At 36.8% G+C, this 19,943-nt stretch overlaps 2 protein-coding genes across 2 annotated transcripts; both read right to left on the reverse strand.

Moving 5' to 3' along the window:
* Nucleotides 1–1,732: 1,732 nt before the first annotated feature.
* On the reverse strand, nucleotides 1,733–5,280 carry LOC140953394 (uncharacterized). The gene is made up of 4 exons (XM_073402878.1): nucleotides 5,239–5,280; nucleotides 3,602–3,764; nucleotides 2,491–2,597; nucleotides 1,733–2,017 (listed from the first exon to the last, which is right to left on the reverse strand). Exons 1-4 carry the CDS (start codon nucleotides 5,278–5,280, stop codon nucleotides 1,733–1,735), a joined length of 597 nt encoding a protein of 198 aa, XP_073258979.1.
* Nucleotides 5,281–9,433: 4,153 nt separating this feature from the next.
* On the reverse strand, nucleotides 9,434–11,960 carry LOC140951393 (uncharacterized). The gene is made up of 3 exons (XM_073400634.1): nucleotides 11,799–11,960; nucleotides 10,688–10,794; nucleotides 9,434–10,214 (listed from the first exon to the last, which is right to left on the reverse strand). The coding sequence occupies exons 1-3, from the start codon at nucleotides 11,935–11,937 to the stop codon at nucleotides 9,930–9,932; spliced, it is 531 nt and encodes a 176-aa protein (XP_073256735.1). The 5' UTR covers nucleotides 11,938–11,960; the 3' UTR covers nucleotides 9,434–9,929.
* Between the last annotated feature and the right edge of the window lie 7,983 nt (nucleotides 11,961–19,943).

A 19,943-nucleotide genomic window follows, 5' to 3' on the forward strand; every position in this document is an offset into this window, starting at 1 on the left:
TCAGAGGCAATACCGATATTTTTCAATCGCCTTTAAAGTGTTTTTTCCTTGTCCGATCGCTATAAAATTTTCACCAGTAATTGGCTATGGATTGAAATTTGTGAAAATGTAGTTTTAAGTAAAATCAATATCACTATGACAACAATAAACCAAAAAACTTTGAGAGTGATTAGCAAATAATCTCCGTAAGAAGTAGAAAATTCTGTATGTTTGAATTGGACTAAAACGAAAATATATTTCAAACCTTAAATTTTCAATAGCCGTGATAGATTATTTAATAAAAACGTTATAAATGACTCAAATTATTCTTAAGTAGCGTCAAAATGCTGCTTAATATCATATTTCGATGCTAGGAAATTTCGGTGTACTTTGCCGGATCTTGAAAACTAACCTGTTTTCTCACCACCTGTATAAAGTGCAACCTCATTCAGAATTTGGACTTTTAGCGCTTTCTGGTATATCTCCGAAACGACTCGAACGAATTTTTTTTAAATCTCTTCTGAAACTTTCATTAAGATTGATTCACTGCAACACCTTAAAATTTCAAGACAAACCTATCCTACGAACCGGTCAAAAATCTGCGTTACAACATTCACTGTTTTGACGTTATGCTAATTTTTCCAAAATAATGCGCACTATACATACCTTCATGACTAGTACATTTTAGATCTTTTGAATGTAAAACATTGACAATACTCACACTGAAATGTACTAGTCAGGGATATATGTATTACAGGGACATTTGGTAAGTTGTGCGTACCTCTGAAAAAAACCTGGCTACGCCCCTGCCATTTGTTTGGAGTCCCACTCCTCTGAACTCAGTAAATGATTTAACCAAAACTGTAACACTTCATTTTCCCAGGAGCCCATAATGCGCTCCTTATTTTCCCTTTTATCGAATCGCTTTCTTTTAGACTTTCCAGTACGAGCAAAAATGGCTGAGAATACTTCATTTCGCTTTGAGGTCATTGACGAGTTTAATTAAAATAACATAACCGAAGAGATTCTAGCGACTTTTTATGAACCTGATACTGGTACAGGTTATTCACTATCCATAGTAAGGAATAAGTCACATTGACAGCCATTTTTTAAAATGAAGATGTTCTATCTTTATTTTTTAACACAGCTATTAAGTATTCCATAGAAATACATGTACAGTACTCTTTGAGTACAACATATGCACTGCTTGTAGCAGATTGGAAATGGCTAATTAATCTTGAAACTGACCATGAACTTATAATATAAATACTTCCTGTCATGTCACTGAGGAAAGTATGTTTGCTCAACATAAATTAAATACTCTTCGTTATACAATTTTATTAAATGTAGAAATCTCAGTAGCTTAAAGGTTTATACTACAGCTAGAGAGAGCAGACGACACTATATACATTTGCTTTTTGGCCAGCTTAAAAAAATATTCATGCGCTCGGTGATTCTTTTTACATTTCTCAGTATGAAAAAAATAGTAACCATTCCAGAAAAGAAAATGCTGAACATTAAATAATATCTTAACAGTTTATCTACTTAAATTTATTTACAAGCTATTATTAAAAGCGACTAGATCTTGAAACCTTATCAAAAAATATTGGCACATTTTTAAGCTACAATGTCCACGAGGCTGATTTTTTTGTGTTACGTTTTAACCTATCTCGAAAAATAACCACCGCTTACAGGGTTGCTAATTGCGAAACATTTACTTCAGGATCTTGTTGAGGACTATTCGTTTTCCTCTTTAATTACAAGAAACAGCCTCCTGGATTTCAAACGTTTTGGCTTTAAAGATGCTTTCTGCACCAACTGGAGTCGTTACCATGTCACCGTCTGCTAAAAATCGAAACCAGGCTTGTCTGTCGTAGGTTGTACGGCCCTTTTTCCGCCTCATGGCTGCCTTGCCTGACTCATCACTGACCAGAAACATTTCTGGATTAACAGCCGACTTTATATTGCAGAAAACGTTACTGGCTTTTTCAACGTGGAACAAGAACCTGGCATCAGTAGGCTCGCTATCGGAGGAACTCTATATTGAAAGCACAAAAGAACGTGATAAACATGATAAAATGACGTTACTGTGTCATATTATGTATCGATTTAAAAGAGTGGCTTTGTGAGTCACTGGCATTAGGCCGTGTAAACCATAGAGACTGTGTTTTTCTGCGCAAAAAATAGATCATCACGTTCGATAATTTTCCACCATGATCTCGAGTATTATGAAGAGCAAAGTAGCAGAGAAGCCATTTCAACTCCGTTCTTTCAAATTCCATTTAGCAACCCTATATAGCTGGGTTAAAAGAGGAATACTCGATTTTGTGGGGGAATTTGCTTCAGTTGTAAACTCTAAAAAATGCAAGGTTTACAGAAAAGTACTTCGACCTTTCGCCATAAAATCTGTCGGGGTATGCGTAAGATGAACTAAACTTAACTTCCACCTTGGAATTCAGTTAACGTTGTCCTTACATTAAGCCATTTTACTTAGCTCGTATTGTTACTTACCATCAGAAACACTTCGTTATTCTCTGCACACAGGAAGTATTGTTGGCCCTCTATATAGCACGAGAAGGTGTTGTATCCTGGCATGTCATGCTGCCCAATATAGAATTCTGAAATACATGGGTATACAACAGTGTACATTTTGGTCACCGGCTGGTGATTATATCTGATACATAAATATAGAATTATTAATACCTCAGTCATGGAAAGTTTGCGCCAACAGTACTTAAGGTAATGTTACACGGGACGATTCGCGGCGACGATTTTTAGCGCCACACAGAGTTGCAACATTGTTGCGACATCGTTTCAAATGGTTGCAACACTGTTCCAAAATTGCAAAGCTGTGTTGCGCTATAAATCGTCGTTGCGAATCGTCTTGTGTAACATCACCTTTACGCATGTCAGAAATCGAACGAACGAGATTTCTGACATGCGTAATTACATAAATAAATAAATATAGAATTATACATAAATATAGAAGTACTTCAGTCATGGAAAAATCGCGCGAACAGTTCTTACGCATGCCTGAAATCTCACTCGTTCGACTTCTGATAAAAAACATCGAGAGCTAGCGTAGTGATCGCTAGCACTTCCCAGTACTCTTTGCTAAATTGCCTAGAACTGGATCAAATTTTCCCATACACAATGGATACCCAATCCCTCCTAAACAAAAGGAGCCAATTCTTATTATAAGATATTGTGGAGCAGATTCTTATGACAAAATGTTTTCATTCCTCTACACAGTCGTTTGCGTCATCTTGTTACTATGAAAGTCGACAAAGTTGGTCAAAACAAAGGAAGCTGTTACTTTTAATTAGTGATATTTTTGGCGGGAAAACAAGTCATATGAATTCAATTTCGCGAGATCAATAAGTTTCCTATCCCTTAACGTACTGGCTTTTTTTGTCATCGTGATCCGCTTCAATAAATTTTGTTGCCAAAGACGAAAAGTATAAACTTTGATCCAAATGAGGACATTTTGTCGCTGCCTTCACTATCAAATGAAACGGTGAAGATTGAAATAGCACTGAATATGCACGAAAAAAAAAGCAAACAAAGAAAGAAAACGGGTGCATAAACTTGTCTTACTCGTATGTCCGTATGTTCAAAATACCTGTTGTTTCCTCATAAGCGTTTCCCGTAAATTCCACAGTTATCCTTGCTTCCCGTTCATGACCCTTCTTTGTAACAGCTTTTAAATAAGCTCCTCCTGAGTATTGTCGAACATTCGCCATTATGACTTTACATTCCATGTTCTTCGCCCAGGTGAGTTCCATCTGTTGAGAAGAGAAACATAACGTATCTAAATACAAAATACATTAAAGAATGGATTCATTTTCCAGTTGCCTCTTTCCTTAATATTTCTAAATTTTCCTCTCCACCGCTTTTGATGTCGACTGTCAAAATTGCAGATAAATATTAACGGTAAAAAGTTTCAAGGTATTTCAAACTCATTATTTCAGCTGATCTGAAGAATCTCTAAACTAGAAAAGCTTCTTCCCATGTTTTTAATAACACTCTCTCCGTACATTACAAATCCTTACATTTTCAAAATATTTCGACATTTTATGAGTGAAAGGTCCAGACAACCTCTGAAACACAACAGATAATATTGATTTGTACAGAACTATTTATTTACCGTAATGATTCGATTTAGCGCCTTCCTTCCGATAAGAGCCCTCTTTCGAGTAAGCGCGCCCCTTCGAAGGTGTTTTTCTTAGTAAGCCCCCCTATTTCATTAAGCGCCCTCATTCCAATAAGCACCCTTATTCTGCTAAGTGCCCCTATATTAGCATGGTGTTTCGATACAGTTTTTTAGAGGCCATACCGATATTTTTCAATCGCCTTAAAAGTGGTTTTTTCCTTTTCCAATCGCTTTAAAATTTTCACCAGTAATTGGCTATGGATTGAAATTTATGAAAATGTAGTTTTAAGTAAAATAATCTATCACGGCTATTGAAATTTTAAGGTTTAAAACATATTTTCGTTTTAGTTGAATTCAAACATACAGAATTTTTTACTTCTTATGGAGGGTATTTGCTAAACACCAAACTTTAAGTTCCTAATGTTGGATTTTCAGAAGATGGTCTAGATCGCGCAAAAGTAGGCGTTTATCAGTTTCAAGCTTTTTTGTTTATTGTTGTTATAGTAATATGGATTTTACTAAAACCTACATTTTGACAAATTTCAATCTATAGTCAATCATTTGTCAAAATTTTATAGCGATCAGACAAGGACAAAATCACTTTTAAAGCGATTGAAAAATATCGGTATGGCCTCTGAAAAACTATATCGAAACACGTTAATTGCTCACAAATGAACGGTAATGCCACATTACAAAAACAGTGGTCTTAGAGTTTCTCATTTTACTGAACATAGATCGTATATTTGTCATTGTTACAGTTTCTGTTATTGTCCCTTTTGTAACAAATATTCAGTAAAGTTTTGTTTTGAACATTCGGTTGTTTCTCAAAAAACAGTAAGAGCCCTGTCTCGAATAAGCGCCCTCGCTTGAGGTAGCAAAGGTCAATAGGCGCCCCGGGCGCTAAATCGAATCATTACGGTAAACTCTCTTGGCTAGGTTTCCAAATAATAACCGTCAACCATCAAAACTAGAAAAAATTAATTGTGAGCCGTCAAAGGTACCACCCCAATTCAATGAGACCCTCACCTAAGACCTAGTGATTGTTACTCAACGTGAAGCAGGTGGTTAGAAAGTAAGCTTACTCATTTGCTGTATTTCTTTCATACCTCTTTTGTTTCTCTGACAATTTCCATCACTGGTGACGACATCTTTGTGGCAGGTTTTCTTTGACTTGAACCGTTGAACGTTTAACTTGTCTTTTCTACTTTAACAGGCGACCGCAAGATGAATTTGAATTTGTGCTCCACGATGGTTGTATTTATTTCCATTTATCACCGGAAGTTATAAATGGAAATGTAAGCTTTGGATTCCCAAAATAGCAAAAAAAGTCACACGCCGGAGCTTAAACGAAATGAAAGTCACAATATTGCTAGTACACAAAGGTTTGAAATTCTCTTATCCTTACTTCGCAGTTTGAGTTAAAACCAATTTTACTGAGCGTCTCTGATCGCTTGTTTAAAAAAAAAATGTTATTTTTTGGGCTTTTTATTACATATCAATGCTGTAGTTAGAAAGAACTGAGAGGAAAACGAAATATCCGCAATTAACAGCTAGCAAAATAGCAAAAGTTGTCATTTACGGCCAAAGCTGTTTGAGGCAAGTAGAAATGTCTATCAGAAAATGAAATTTTTGGTGTTGTTTCAGTTCTCTTCTCCTTAGCTTGTAGCCGAAGATTGTTCTTATCAAGGAAGCCGGTTTTTGTTCATTTCTGGTTTGGTGTACTTTTTTGTACAAGCCACTATAAGTATCATCATGTGTTCTAAAAGCAAAAAAAAATAAAGGATTCAACCTTTTCAATTTTTTTATTCCATCAGGTATAAGAACTCCTTAATGTTTTTGCTGCTTATTAGAGTTCTTTGTTTTTAAAAAGAGCATGTTCCAGTGAATTTCCAAGTTTTTTCAGTTCGTCATGCAGCATTTATAGCTACCACAGAGAAAGCTGCCATTAAGGTACAGAGTTGCCTCTATAATCCCATCTGAACGGTTCTCGATGTGTTAAAGTCCGGCAACTTAGCTTCAGAGATATGCGATTTTGGATACAAGCATCAAACTTTGTAGGAATATTTACCTTTCTAGGCTGGTTATGTCCTGATAAAGTGCCAAGTTAAATTTTCTAATTCCAGCTAGTTCGAAGCAATTGGATGAAATTTTCAGACCCGAGATCCCCCGTGAAGTACTTTTTCTTCAGTGCTCCTTTTTAGAGTTAATGCACTTTTTATTTGAAAATACAGGTACAACAATGTCGTAACGTTTTTAAACATTTGGATGCGAATTGTGATTTACTTCTCTTCATTATATATAGATGCAGGCCGTAGTTTCAAATTTATCTCGGATGGTAAGAGTTTGCGTTATCTCATTCTAAATGTGCGTGCGACTCGGTGCGGCTGAAGACGAAAATTTTTTAGTCATAAAAAAGAGAAACCCATTGGCTTAAAAAGAGGAAGTAATATAAAAATAAGGGTTACTTTGAAGAGCCGGGACTAGGTCGCTGCCTCAAGCTATTGACTGGTTAAAATGTGTTATTTGCCAGCCGATGATTGCAAAGGAAACAACCGAAAACTGTAGGACTCCGGTGCTGGATACCTTACTTTTAAACAAGGGTTGACACTATGTTTTGAGGCGGGGAAAGTAAATTTAGCAGTTGACAGGAAATGCTTTGACGTGGTAAATGGAAATGCCTCTACATACATACATATTATTTTTCTTCGAATTAAAGAGTAGCTTTAAGAGGCTAAATTTCCGAGAAAAAAAACAAAAAATAATAAACAATAAAATCTTACGGAAAGTGAATAGAAAATAACACTATATACAATATACTTTAAATTATTCGGCTGTCTAGGCTAGCTATAATTGCTTTTTACTTTGCAAAATCACTGGTACGCATCGAGTCTGGTAGTAAGTTCCATTGTTTAACGGCATGATAAGAAAAAGAATGAAGGCCATAAGTAGTAGTTTTAGGTACAGGCAGTGTTAAAACATAGTAACCACGTAAATTATAAGAAGAAAAACTTAGATTAAACATAATCTTCGTGTAGATAGGATACTTAGTCAGAAACAAACTCTTGTAGAGTAAAATTATAGCGTATTGTGTGTATGTCTGTTGTACCGAGAAACACAGCTGACTTCATCCAATAAAATGTTATAGATAGATTCGAAGTCTGTTATATGGCACTTTGTAATAATCGTCGCACTTTGTAATAAAATTATCACACTTTGTAATAACTGTCGCACTTTGTATAATAACACTTGTTGCACTTTGTAATAAACTTGAAATGAATGGTTGGAGGACAAGTAAACCCAATAATTAGACCTTCTAAATATTATCATCGACAATCATAATAATAATAATAATAATAATAATAATAATGATAATAATGATAATAATAACAGTTACAATAATAATAGTTTATTGTTATTGTTATTTAGATGTTTTATGATGATGACGATGATGATGATGATTTATATCAAAGCTGCTCATGATACAAAATTAGTAGTCATTGTGGCGCGATGACGTGGGCAAATGAATTGCAATGTTTAAAAGAATTCTTCAGTGCGATGATTAGTAATAAAAACGATAATGATGATGATGATGATTGTCTGATTAGGATAATGGTTGTAGCACTATGTTGTGCTCGGAGTTTGTGTTAGTTTTGGTTTTGTGAAATATCAGCATAGCACTTACTCATGGCAATAAACACTAAAATCTCGTTCCATCGCTGGTCATATCCTCACAAGAAATGAAACCGTATTTCTTCGTTACCCGTGCTTCTAGTAAAACTTTCAAAATGTTTTGCTTGATATACAATCAGCTTTCGCCTGAAGGACACCTTACGTTTATACGGCAACCCGATAATACTCGGATAGCAGCTAAATTCCAATACAAACTCTCATTATTACTGACTCTCACCGTTTTGGACAGTCACTATCTCATGCTCTCGAGGTTTTCCGCATAAAAAGAATTGAACTTCCCTGTAAAGAGATTTTGAAGCCGTAAGGCCAAAGTTAATGTGAACACTTTTTCTTGATATCCTAAACCACTGCCACCCATCAGCAATGTTTACTATGGAGGTTGAACGGAGTGCCTCGCTTCCTTTCATCGGTGTTGAACCGTAAAACTTAGCTCCCGAGAATCAAGACCAAGGTCTACGTAAAACCAACTAATACGGGCCTTTTACTCCACTACCAGAGCCACGTGGATAATCGGTACAAGCGCAGTCTAATTACCACCATGTTAGATCGAGCTTACCGCATATCTTCCGACTGGTCGTACTTCTCACAAGAATGCGATCGGCTTGAGGACGTATTCTTACCCGTGGCACCTATTCAATCGGCTGTCAAACAATTCGTAGATTCCAAGGTAGCAGACCAGCAGCAAATTCCATCAACCGACACGACTCCAGCCCCCATCCGAGTTGTCATACCATTTAAAGATCAGGTCTCTGCTAATATAATCATGATACTTATTATTGGGTTTACTTGTCCTCCCTTTGAACATCTATTTCAAGTTTATTACAAAGTACGATGGTCTGTTATTGCAAAGTGTGGTGTTATTACAAAATGAGATAGTTATTACAAAAAGTGCGACAATTTTATCACAAAGTGCGACAGGTATCACAAAGAGCGACGATTATTACTATGGAGACAGAACAAACTCAAGGGTTTTCTTGTATGTTCAAAAAAAACCTTCCTCCGAAACCTATTCAGTTCAAGACAGCGATTTTGTTTTGCTTTACAAGCTTTTAAATAACGTTTAGTAGAATCTCTTTTGGCATACGCACTTTTGCGACGCTTAATTTATCTTTTAAGAGGACAAATTATAGCGTGAGCTCTCGGGCATGGACGGCTCTTTCCCAGGAGCCAAAACAAAACTGGAACACTTCATTTTCCCAGGAGCCCATAATGTGATCCTTATTTTCCCTTTTAGCGAATCGCTTTCTTTTAGACTTTCCAGTACAAGCAAAAATGGATGAGAATACTTCAATTCGCTTTCAGGTCATTGACGAGTTCAATTAAAATAACATAACCAAAGAGATTCTAACGCCTTTTATGAACCTGATACTGGTACCGGTTATTCACTATTCATAGTAAGGAATAAGTCACATTGACCGCCATTTTTTAAATGTAGATGTTCTTTCTTTATTTTTTAACACAGCTATTAAGTATTCCATAGAAATACATGTACATTACTCTTTGAGTACAACATATGCACTGCTTGTAGCAGATTGGAAATGGCTAATTAACCTTGAAACTGACCATGAACTTATAATATAAATATACTTCCTGTCATGTCACTGAGGAAAGTATGTTTGCTCAACATAAATTAAATACTCTTCGTTATACCATTTTATTAACATGATGCTCCTTAAAAAGAACGATGTATAAATCTCAGCAGCTTAAAGGTTTATACTACAGCTAGAGAGAGCAGACGACACTATATACATGTAGGATTATGCCTTTGCTTCTTGGCCAGCTCAAAAAAATATTCATGCGCTCGGTGATTCTTTTTACATTTCTCAGTATGAAAAAAATGGTAACCATTCCAGAAAAGAAAATGCTGAACATTAAATAATATCTTTACAGTTTATGTACTTAAATTTATTTACAAGCTATTATTAAAAGCGACTAGAACTTGAAACCTTATCAAAAAATATTGGCACATTTTCAAGCTACAATGTCCACAAGGCTGATTTTCTTGCGTTACGTTTTAACCTATCTCGAAAAATAACCACCGCTTACAGGGTTGCTAATTGCTAAACATTTACTTCAGGATCTTGTTGAGGACTATTCATTTTCGTCTTTAATTACAAGAAACAGCCTCCTGGATTTCAAACGTTTTGGCTTTAAAGATGGTTTTTGCACCAACTGGAGTCGTTACCATGTCACCGTCTGCTAAAAATCGAAACCAGGCTTGTCTGTCGTAGGTTGTACGGCCCTTTTTCCGCCTCATGGCTGCCTTGCCTGACTCATCACTGACCAGAAACATTTCTGGATTAACAGCCGACTTTATATTGCAGAAAACGTTACTGGCTTTTTCAACGTGGAACAAGAACCTGGCATCAGTAGGCTCGCTATCGGAGGAACTCTACATTGAAAGCACAAAAGAAAGTGATAAACATGATAAAATGACGTTACTGTGTCATATTATGTATCGATTTAAAAGAGTGGCTTTGTGAGTCACTGGCATTAGGCCGTGTAAACCCTTGAGACTGTGTTTTTCTGCGCAAAAAATAGATCATCACGTTCGATAATTTTCCGCGGTGATCTCGAGTATTATGAAGGGCAAAGTAGCAGAGGGGCCATTTCAACTCCGCTCTTTCAAATTCCATTTAGCAACCCTATAAAGCTGGGTTAAAAGAGGAATACTCGATTTTGTGGGGGAATTTGCTTCAGTTGTAAACTCTAAAAAATGCTAGGTTTACAGAAAAGTACTTCGACCTTTCGCAATAAAATCTGTTGGGGTATGCGTAAGATGAACTAAACTTAACTTCCACCTTGGAATTCAGTTAACGTTGTCCTTACATTAAGCCATTTTACTTAGCTCGTATTGTTACTTACCATCAGAAACACTTCGTTATTCTCTGCACACAGGAAGTATTGTTGGCCCTCTATATAGCACGAGAAGGTGTTGTATCCTGGCATGTCATGCTGCCCAATATAGAATTCTGAAATACATGGGTATACAACAGTGTACATTTTGGTCACCGGCTGGTGATTATATCTGATACATAAATATAGAATTATTAATACCTCAGTCATGGAAAGTTTGCGCCAACAGTACTTAAGGTAATGTTACACGGGACGATTCGCGACGACGATTTTTAGCGCCACACAGAGTTGCAACATTGTTGCGACATCGTTTCAAATGGTTGCAACACTGTTCCAAAATTGCAAAGCTGTGTTGCGCTATAAATCGTAGTTGCGAATCGTCTCGTGTAACATCACCTTTACGCATGTCAGAAATCGAACGAACGAGATTTCTGACATGCGTAATTACATAAATAAATAAATATAGAATTATACATAAATATAGAAGTACTTCAGTCATGGAAAAATCGCGCGAACAGTTCTTACGCATGCCAGAAATCTCACTCGTTCGATTTCTGATAAAAAACATCGAGAGCTAGCGTAGTGATCGCTAGCACTTCCCAGTACTCTTTGCTAAATTGCCTAGAACTGGATCAAATTTTCCCATACACAATGGATACCCAATCCCTCCTAAACAAAAGGAGCCAATTCTTATTATAAGATATTGTGGAGCAGATTCTTATGACAAAATGTTTTCATTCCTCTACACAGTCGTTTGCGTCATCTTGTTACTATGAAAGTCGACAAAGTTGGTCAAAACAAAGGAAGCTGTTACTTTTAATTAGTGATATTTTTGGCGGGAAAACAAGTCATATGAATTCAATTTCGCGAGATCAATAAGTTTCCTATCCCTTAACGTACTGGCTTTTTTTGTCATCGTGATCCGCTTCAATAAATTTTGTTGCCAAAGACGAAAAGTATAAACTTTGATCCAAATGAGGACATTTTGTCGCTGCCTTCACTATCAAATGAAACGGTGAAGATTGAAATAGCACTGAATATGCACGAAAAAAAAAGCAAACAAAGAAAGAAAACGGGTGCATAAACTTGTCTTACTCGTATGTCCGTATGTTCAAAATACCTGTTGTTTCCTCATAAGCGTTTCCCGTAAATTCCACAGTTATCCTTGCTTCCCGTTCATGACCCTTCTTTGTAACAGCTTTTAAATAAGCTCCTCCTGAGTATTGTCGAACATTCGCCATTATGACTTTACATTCCATGCTCTTCGCCCAGGTGAGTTCCATCTGTTGAGAAGAGAAACATAACGTATCTAAATACAAAATACATTAAAGAATGGATTCATTTTCCAGTTGCCTCTTTCCTTAATATTTCTAAATTTTCCTCTCCACCGCTTTTGATGTCGACTGTCAAAATTGCAGATAAATATTAACGGTAAAAAGTTTCCAGGTATTTGAAACTCACTATTTCAGCTGATCTGAAGAATCTCTAAACAAGAAAAGCTTCTTCCCATGTTTTTAAAACAACTCTCTCCAAACATTACAAAACCTTACATTTTCAAAATACTTCGACATTTTATGAGTAAAAGGTCCAGACAACCTCTGAAACACAACAGATAATATTGATTTGTACAGAACTATTTATTTACTGTAATGATTCGATTTAGCGCCTTCCTTCCAATAAGAGCCCTCTTTCGAGTAAGCGCGCCCCTTCGAAGGTGTTTTTCTTAATAAGCGCCCCTATTTCATTAAGCGCCCTCATTCCAATAAACGCCCTTATTCTGCTAAGTGCCCCTATATTAGCATACGGGTACGTATATATCAACCGAGGTTCATCTTCCTTTAAGGTGTTTCGATACCTTAAAAGTGGTTTTTTCCTCCTCCGATCGCTTTAAAATTTTCACCAGTAATTGGCTATGGATTGAAATTTATGAAAAGGTAGTTTTAAGTAAAATAATCTATCACGGCTATTGAAAATTTAAGGTCTGAAACATATTTTCGTTTTAGTTGAATTCAAACATACAGAATTTTTTACTTCTTATGGAGGTTATTTGCTAAACACCAAACTTTTAGTTCCTAATGTTGGATTTTCAGAAGCGGGTCTAGATCCCCCAAAATTAGGCTTTCATCAGTTTCAATAGGTTTTTTGTTTATTGTTGTCATAGTAATATGGATTTTACTAAAACCTACATTTTGACAAATTTCAATCTATAGTCAATCATTTGTGAAAATTTTATAGCGATCAGACAAGGACAAAATCAGTTTTAAAACGATTGAAAAATATCGGTATGGCCTCTGAAAAACTATATCGAAACACCTTAATTGCTCACAAACAAAGGATAATGCCACATTAAAAAAAACAGTGGTCTTAGCTTTTCTCACTTTAACTGAACATAGATCGTATATTTGTTATTGTTACAGTTTCTGTTATTGTCCCTTTTGTAAGAAATATTCAGTAAAGTTTTGTTTTGAACATTCGGTTGTTTGTCAAAAAAAAAAATAAAATAAAATAAGCGCCCTGTCTCGAATAAGCGCCCTCGCTTGAGGTAGCAAAAGTCAATAGGCGCCCCGGGCGCTAAATCGAATCATTACGGTAAATTCTTGACTAGGTTTCCACATAATAACCGTCAACCATCAAAACTAGAAAAAATTAACTGTCACCTGGCAAAGGTACCACCCCTATTGAGACCCTCGCCTAATACCTGGTGATTGTTACTCAACGTGAAGCAGGTGGTTAGAAAGTAAGCTTACTCATTTGCTGTACTTCTTTCATACCTCTTTTGTTTCTCTGACAATTTCCATCACTAGTGACGACATCTTTGTGGCAGGTTTTCTTTGACTTGAACCGTTGAACGTTTAGCTTGGCTTTTCTACTTTAACAGGCGACTGCAAGATGAATTTGAATTTGTGCTCCACGATGGTTGTATTTATTTCCTTTTATCACCGGAAGTTATAAATGGAAATTTAAGCTTGGGATTCCCAAAATAGCAAAAAAAGTCACACGCCGGAGCTTAAACGAAATGAAAGTCACAGCAATGCTAGTACACAAAGGTTTGAAATCATGTTCTCTAATCCCTGCTTCGCAGTTTGAGTTAAAACCAATTTTACTAGTACTGAGCGTCTCTGATCGCTCGTTAAAAAAACGTATTTTGGGGGGGCTTTTTATTACATATCAATGCTGTAGTTAGAAAGAACTGAGAGGAAAACGAAATATCCGGAATTAACAACTAACAAAATTGCAAAAATTGTCATTTACGGCCAAAGCTGTTTGAGGCGAGTAGAAATGTCTATCAGAAAATGAAATTTTTCGTGTTGATTTAGTTCTCTTCTCCATGTGGCCGAAGATTGTTCTAATCAAGGAAGCCGGTTTTTGTCATTTTTTGGTTTGGTGTACTTTTTTGTACAAGCCACTATTATCATCATGTGTTGTAAAAGCAAAAAAAAAAAAATGATTCATCCTTTTCAATTTTTTTGTTTCATCAGGTATAAGAACTCCTGAATGTTTTTGCTGCTTATTAGAGTTCTTTGTTCTTAAAAATTAGCATGTTTCAGTGAATGTCTGAGTTTTTTCTGTTCGTCATGCAACATTGATAGCTACAACAGAGAAATTAAAGCTGCCATTAAGGTACAGAGTTAAGCCTTTATAATCCCATCTGAACGGTTCCCGATGTGTTATAGTCCAGCGGCTTAGCTTCAGAAATATGCGATTTTGGATACAAGCACCAAATTTTGTAGGAGTATTTACATTTCTAGGCTGGTTATGTCCTGATAAAGTGCCAAGTTAAATTTTCTAATTCCAGCTAGTAAGCAGCAATTGGAAATGAAATTGTCAGACCGGAGACTCCCCGTGAAGTACTTTTTCTTGCTCTTTTTTAGAGTTAATGCACGTTTTATTTGAAAATACAGGTACAACAATGTCGTAATGTTTTTAAACATTTGGATGCGAATTGTTATTTCCTTCTCTTCATTATATATATGCCTTCCGACTAGTTTGAAATTTACCTGCACATATTTGATGTGAACACTTTCCTCGGCCCTCACTTGAGAAATTAATGGTGAAAACCGTTCAGAGGACGATTGTTATTATTATTACTATTATAAATGACTGAGGAGGCTCGAAGATGCGAAATATATCTCAAGACTTTTAGTTTTTATTCTTACATTTTTAGTGTTTCTAGATTTTTAGTGCGTTGAATGCGTAAAAAGACGTAATGTCTTCTTCTAGTTCGAGAAAATATAGTTAAAATCTGGAAAAATGGTAGAACGTCTGGAGTTATTCATTCAAAGCTACGATAAGGTAGTAATTTTTTTTCCCCTTTTTCAAATCGTATTCGATCTCGGTCGGCCGTAGCCACGACATCATGAGGAAAACTTGGTTCCTACGTTTTTCCAGGTCTCTGTTGATCAACTATTTGATAACCTTGAGTCCTGAAAAAAGAAATTATTTTGGAAAAAAGTCTGGAGAAAGCCTTGGGTTTTTTTATCCAGAGATCTGTACGTACCCTGTGGTGGGTTAAATGAGAATTACTGTTGTGGTTCACTAGTCTTTGGTCTTGTTAATATTTATGCTCCATGTTCCTTTAGATAGTATTATTGAATCAGTTATTGCTGTTGGTGGAGTCTTGCTTTGGGTGAGCTCTGTTTGCTGGGATACCCAATAATGGCAATTCCAGTTTGGGATAAATTTGGCCACAAGAGTGGCCGTTTATTTCATTTAAGCATATCAAGCTAGGAAAGTCCAGATACACAAGAAGATTTATCCCAGCAAAGGTGAGGGCACACCCGCCACAGCCCGGAGCAAGAAACGAGTGACAGGGCAGCCCCACCCGAGGCCAAAGCAAGAGAACCACCGACAAAAACCTTAGAAATCTAGAAGCAAAATGTACAAGTGTAGCTATAAATATGGAGCAATTATGTCATAGGAAAGGTGCAAGCTTAAATGAATGAGATTGCTTAATTGACCCTATTGAATTATAGTTATCACCAGGTCCCAATTGCCCGACCTATGGGTTGTTCAGTCAGATTGAGATAATCCAGGATTAGCACTAAATGGACTTGACACCTGCACATTAACCAATCAAGGCTAATACCAGTACAGCGTTAATACTATTTGCCCACAATTAATAAAAAATGGGCGTTCTTAAATAACTAATAATAACAAAATTGAGAATGAAAATAATTTTGAAGGAAGAAAAAAGGAATCCAGGTTAAATTCAACCCTTGTATTATCAAACATAATCAATTGTCCTATACTTAAATAGCTCACTGATGTAACTGATTTAAGTGAAATCCGTGAGATGGCTTTATGGCCCTTGCACACACAGTCACACAGAATTATACTTATCAAAAGTCTGAAAGAGCTCCCTGATGTAAGTGATTGAAATGAAATCTGTGGGATGGCTGTATGGCCCTTGCACACACAGTCACACAGAATTATTCTTTCCAAAATCTGAAATAGGTCACTGACGTAAAATACCTTATTAAATTGAAATTTGTGGGATGGCTGTATGGCCCTTGCACACACAGTCACACAGAATTATTCTTATCAAAGTCTGAAATAGCTCACACACAGAATTATTCTTATCAAAGTCTGAAATAGCTCACAGACATAAAATAGCTGATTAAAATGAAATCTGGGGGATGGCTGTATGGCCCTTGCACACACAGTCACCCAGAATTATTCTTATCAAAGTCTGAAACAGGTCACAGACATAAAATAACTGATTAAAATGAAATCTGGGGGATGGCTGTATGGCCCTTGCACACGCAGTCACACAGAATTATTCTTATCAAAGTCTGAAATAGCTCACAGACATAAAATAACTGATTAAAACGAAATCCGGGGGATGGCTGTATGGCCCTTGCACACACAGTCACACAGAATTATACTTATCAAAAGTCTGTAATAGCTGACCGATGTAAGTGATTAAAATGAAATCTGTGGGATGGCTGTATGGCCCTTGGATTAGGTGTGCACTACCTGATACGAAAACCCAAAAAACTACATGGGAAAAATTGGGAACGTATCCCCCAACCAATGTAGCCACACAAAACCTCTGGGGGTTAAAGGTTAAAAATAATTAACATACTAATACTAAACCTTTTCTTAACCATTCTTAAATACTCTATATGATGAACCATCCGAAGCAAGAGCCGCCCATGCAAGCTAATGCTCCGAAACACAATAATAAACCATTAGGCCTTTAAATAGACTTGTTGAAGGAAACCTAGATAGTGCTGATTCCACGCAAGAGCCGCACACACAGTCACACAGAATTATTCTTATCAAAGTCTGATTATTCTTATCAAAGTCTGATTATTCTCATCAAAGTCTGCAATAGCTCACTGACATAAAATAACTGATTAAAATGAAATATGTGGGATGGCTGTATGGCCCTTGCACACACAGACGCCCAATAATATTATTCTTATCGAAAGCCTAAAATATGTAGCTCCCTGATGTACAGTAACTGATGAAAAAGAAATCTGTGAGATGGCTGTATGGCCCCTGCACACACAGTCACCCTGAACTAGACTAATAACAATACTGAAATAACAAGTAAAATTGAAAATCTGCGAGATGGCTGTATGGCCTGTGATCACGCAATCATCTTGAAATCATCCTGAATTACGTGAATAACTTTATGTAATAAAATGGGCCGGATGGCCCTGACTCATGCAGTGAGAATTCTATATATGTGAGAATTCTATATATGACCATGTCACCGTCCATCTGTCTTCGTTGTGTAAACGCAAGTACCATATGGCATACTATACTCTTGCGCCGGAATTATGTGATGTAGCCCAGAGAGGACAAGCAAGGAAACAGAAACCAGACAGTTCATACCCAACTGCAGTGTATCAATATCCAGCATTTAGCCAAGGTTGCCTGTGCTGCCTAATTAGCTGTAGATGCCATATACTGAGGGAAGCAGCAGCTGGTCTTGCGTAGCCACGCACTATTAGATGCAACTCCTGGATAACTGATCAGCAGAACATGTACCACTACATGTATGTTGAATTGAATTGATGAGCTACAGAGAATGCAAAGTTACGTGTGTTGACTCTCTCAAGAGAGAACTCTGCCCAAGATTCACTTCATTGAAAACGCGTCCGTGAAAGGGAACTGCCTGCATATACCTTAGCACCTGCAATAAAACGAAAACAATAAAAACAACTTCCGTAAACAGGCTAGAATGTGCTACCATTAATAAACAATGCATAAACCATCAGTCAATCCATTAGGATCTCCAAAACAAACTGAATTAACATTAAATTCCTCAAAAGAACCACAAAGTTAAAGTAATGATGTAACCAACATAGGACTATAATGTCCACACAAATCAAAACTTGGGAGCCAACAAAAACCAGAGATAAAATTAATCTAGCTGCCTGTACCTCTAAACCAAAATAGTGGATGACACAATTACAGAATAAAAAGTTGGCATCAAAGGCAAAAAATGAGAATGGTAAATTCAAACCGAATAATATTTGCATCAGTTTCCCTAGACACACATACAAATGGAAATGAATCACACGTGTACATGTCCTGCAAACAAACCACATATGCAGTGCAAACAAGAGCAACATGTGTCTACCACAACAAGGACCAAAGCCTAAAACTGAGGAACATAGCCTCAATAATATTACATAACAATGATGCGGAGGAAGCCTTAAGCTAAAATCCAAGGACAAAGTTTCAAAAGGGGGGTGGCTGATGCTCACACAACAAGTAAAAACATGGTGGCTTGAACAGTTAGCACTGTTCTAAACAGGGTGGCTAAAACAGTTAACACCCGTGAAAAAACTAAGAACATGGTGGCTTGAACAGTTAGCACCGTAGAAAATAGGGTGGCTAAAACAGTTAACACCCATGACAGAACTAAAAATCTAAACAGGGTGGCTAAAACAGTTAAAAAAAAAAAAAAACTTAGAGTGGCTAAAACGGTTAACCCCCGTGAACAAGCTTAGGGTGGCTAAAACAGTTAACACCCATGACAGAAATAAATATCTAAACAGGGTGGCTAAAACAGTTAACACCCGTGAAAAAACTTAGGGTGGCTAAAACAGTTAACACCCATGAACAAGCTTAGGGTGGCTAAAACAGTTAACACCCATGACAGAAATAAATATCTAAACAGGGTGGCTAAAACAGTTAACACCCGTGAAAAAGCTTAGGGTGGCTAAAACAGTTAACACCCTTGAAAAAGCTTAGGGTGGCTAAAACAGTTAACACCCATGACAGAACTAAAAATCTAAACTGGGTGGCTAAAACAGTTAACATCCGTGAAAAAGCTTAGGGTGGCTAAAACAGTTAACACCCATGAAAAAGCTTAGGGTGGCTAAAACAGTTAACACCCATGTAAAAGCTTAGGGTGGCTAAAACAGTTAACACCCTTGAAAAAGCTTAGGGTGGCTAAAACAGTTAACACCCGTGAACAAGCTTAGGGTGGCTAAAACAGTTAACACCCGTGTAAAAGCTTAGGGTGGCTAAAACAGTTAACACCCATGACAGAACTGAAAATCTAAACAGGGTGGCTAAAACAGTTAACACCCGTGAAAAAGCTTAGGGTGGCTAAAACAGTTAACACCCATGACAGAACTAAAAATCTAAACAGGGTGGCTAAAACAGTTAACACCCGTGAAAAAGCTAAGAACATGGTGGCTTGAACATTTAGCACCATAGAAAATTGGGTGGCTAAAACAGTTAACACCCATGACAGAACTAAAAATAATGGTGGCTTGAACAGTAGCACCATAGACAATAGGGTGGCTCAAACCGTTAACACCTGTGAAAAAGCTAACAACATGGTGGCTTTAACAGTTAGCACCGTAAAAAATTGGGTGGCTCAAACAGTTAACACCCGTGAGAAAGCTACTAATCTGGTGGCTTGGATATTTGGTGGCTTGAATATTTAGCACCATAGAAAATAGGGTGGCTCCAACAGGTAACACCCGTGAAATAACTACTCCCGTGGAGGATCAAATCCTCACAATGAAAAACACTGGCAACAGAATGTCGCCGACAATGAGTAAAGAAAAACAACAGAACATGACGATACAACACGTAACATGACATTGACCAGCACACAGAATGGTTGCTATGTAATTTCTAAAACCTTGCAAATGCGTTGAGGGAATGGAACATAAAGTTTTAGGCGGTAGGGTTGGATAATGTATCTTTTTCTTTTTTTTTTTTTGATAAAAATTAAAGGTTACAAGTAAGCTGAGTCCAAAGGTCAAAAAGGCTCAAACGTGCAAAATTGTAA

The sequence above is a fragment of the Porites lutea genome, chromosome 11 (assembly GCF_958299795.1).
Source record: "Porites lutea chromosome 11, jaPorLute2.1, whole genome shotgun sequence".
NCBI classification, from domain to species: domain Eukaryota; kingdom Metazoa; phylum Cnidaria; class Anthozoa; order Scleractinia; family Poritidae; genus Porites; species Porites lutea.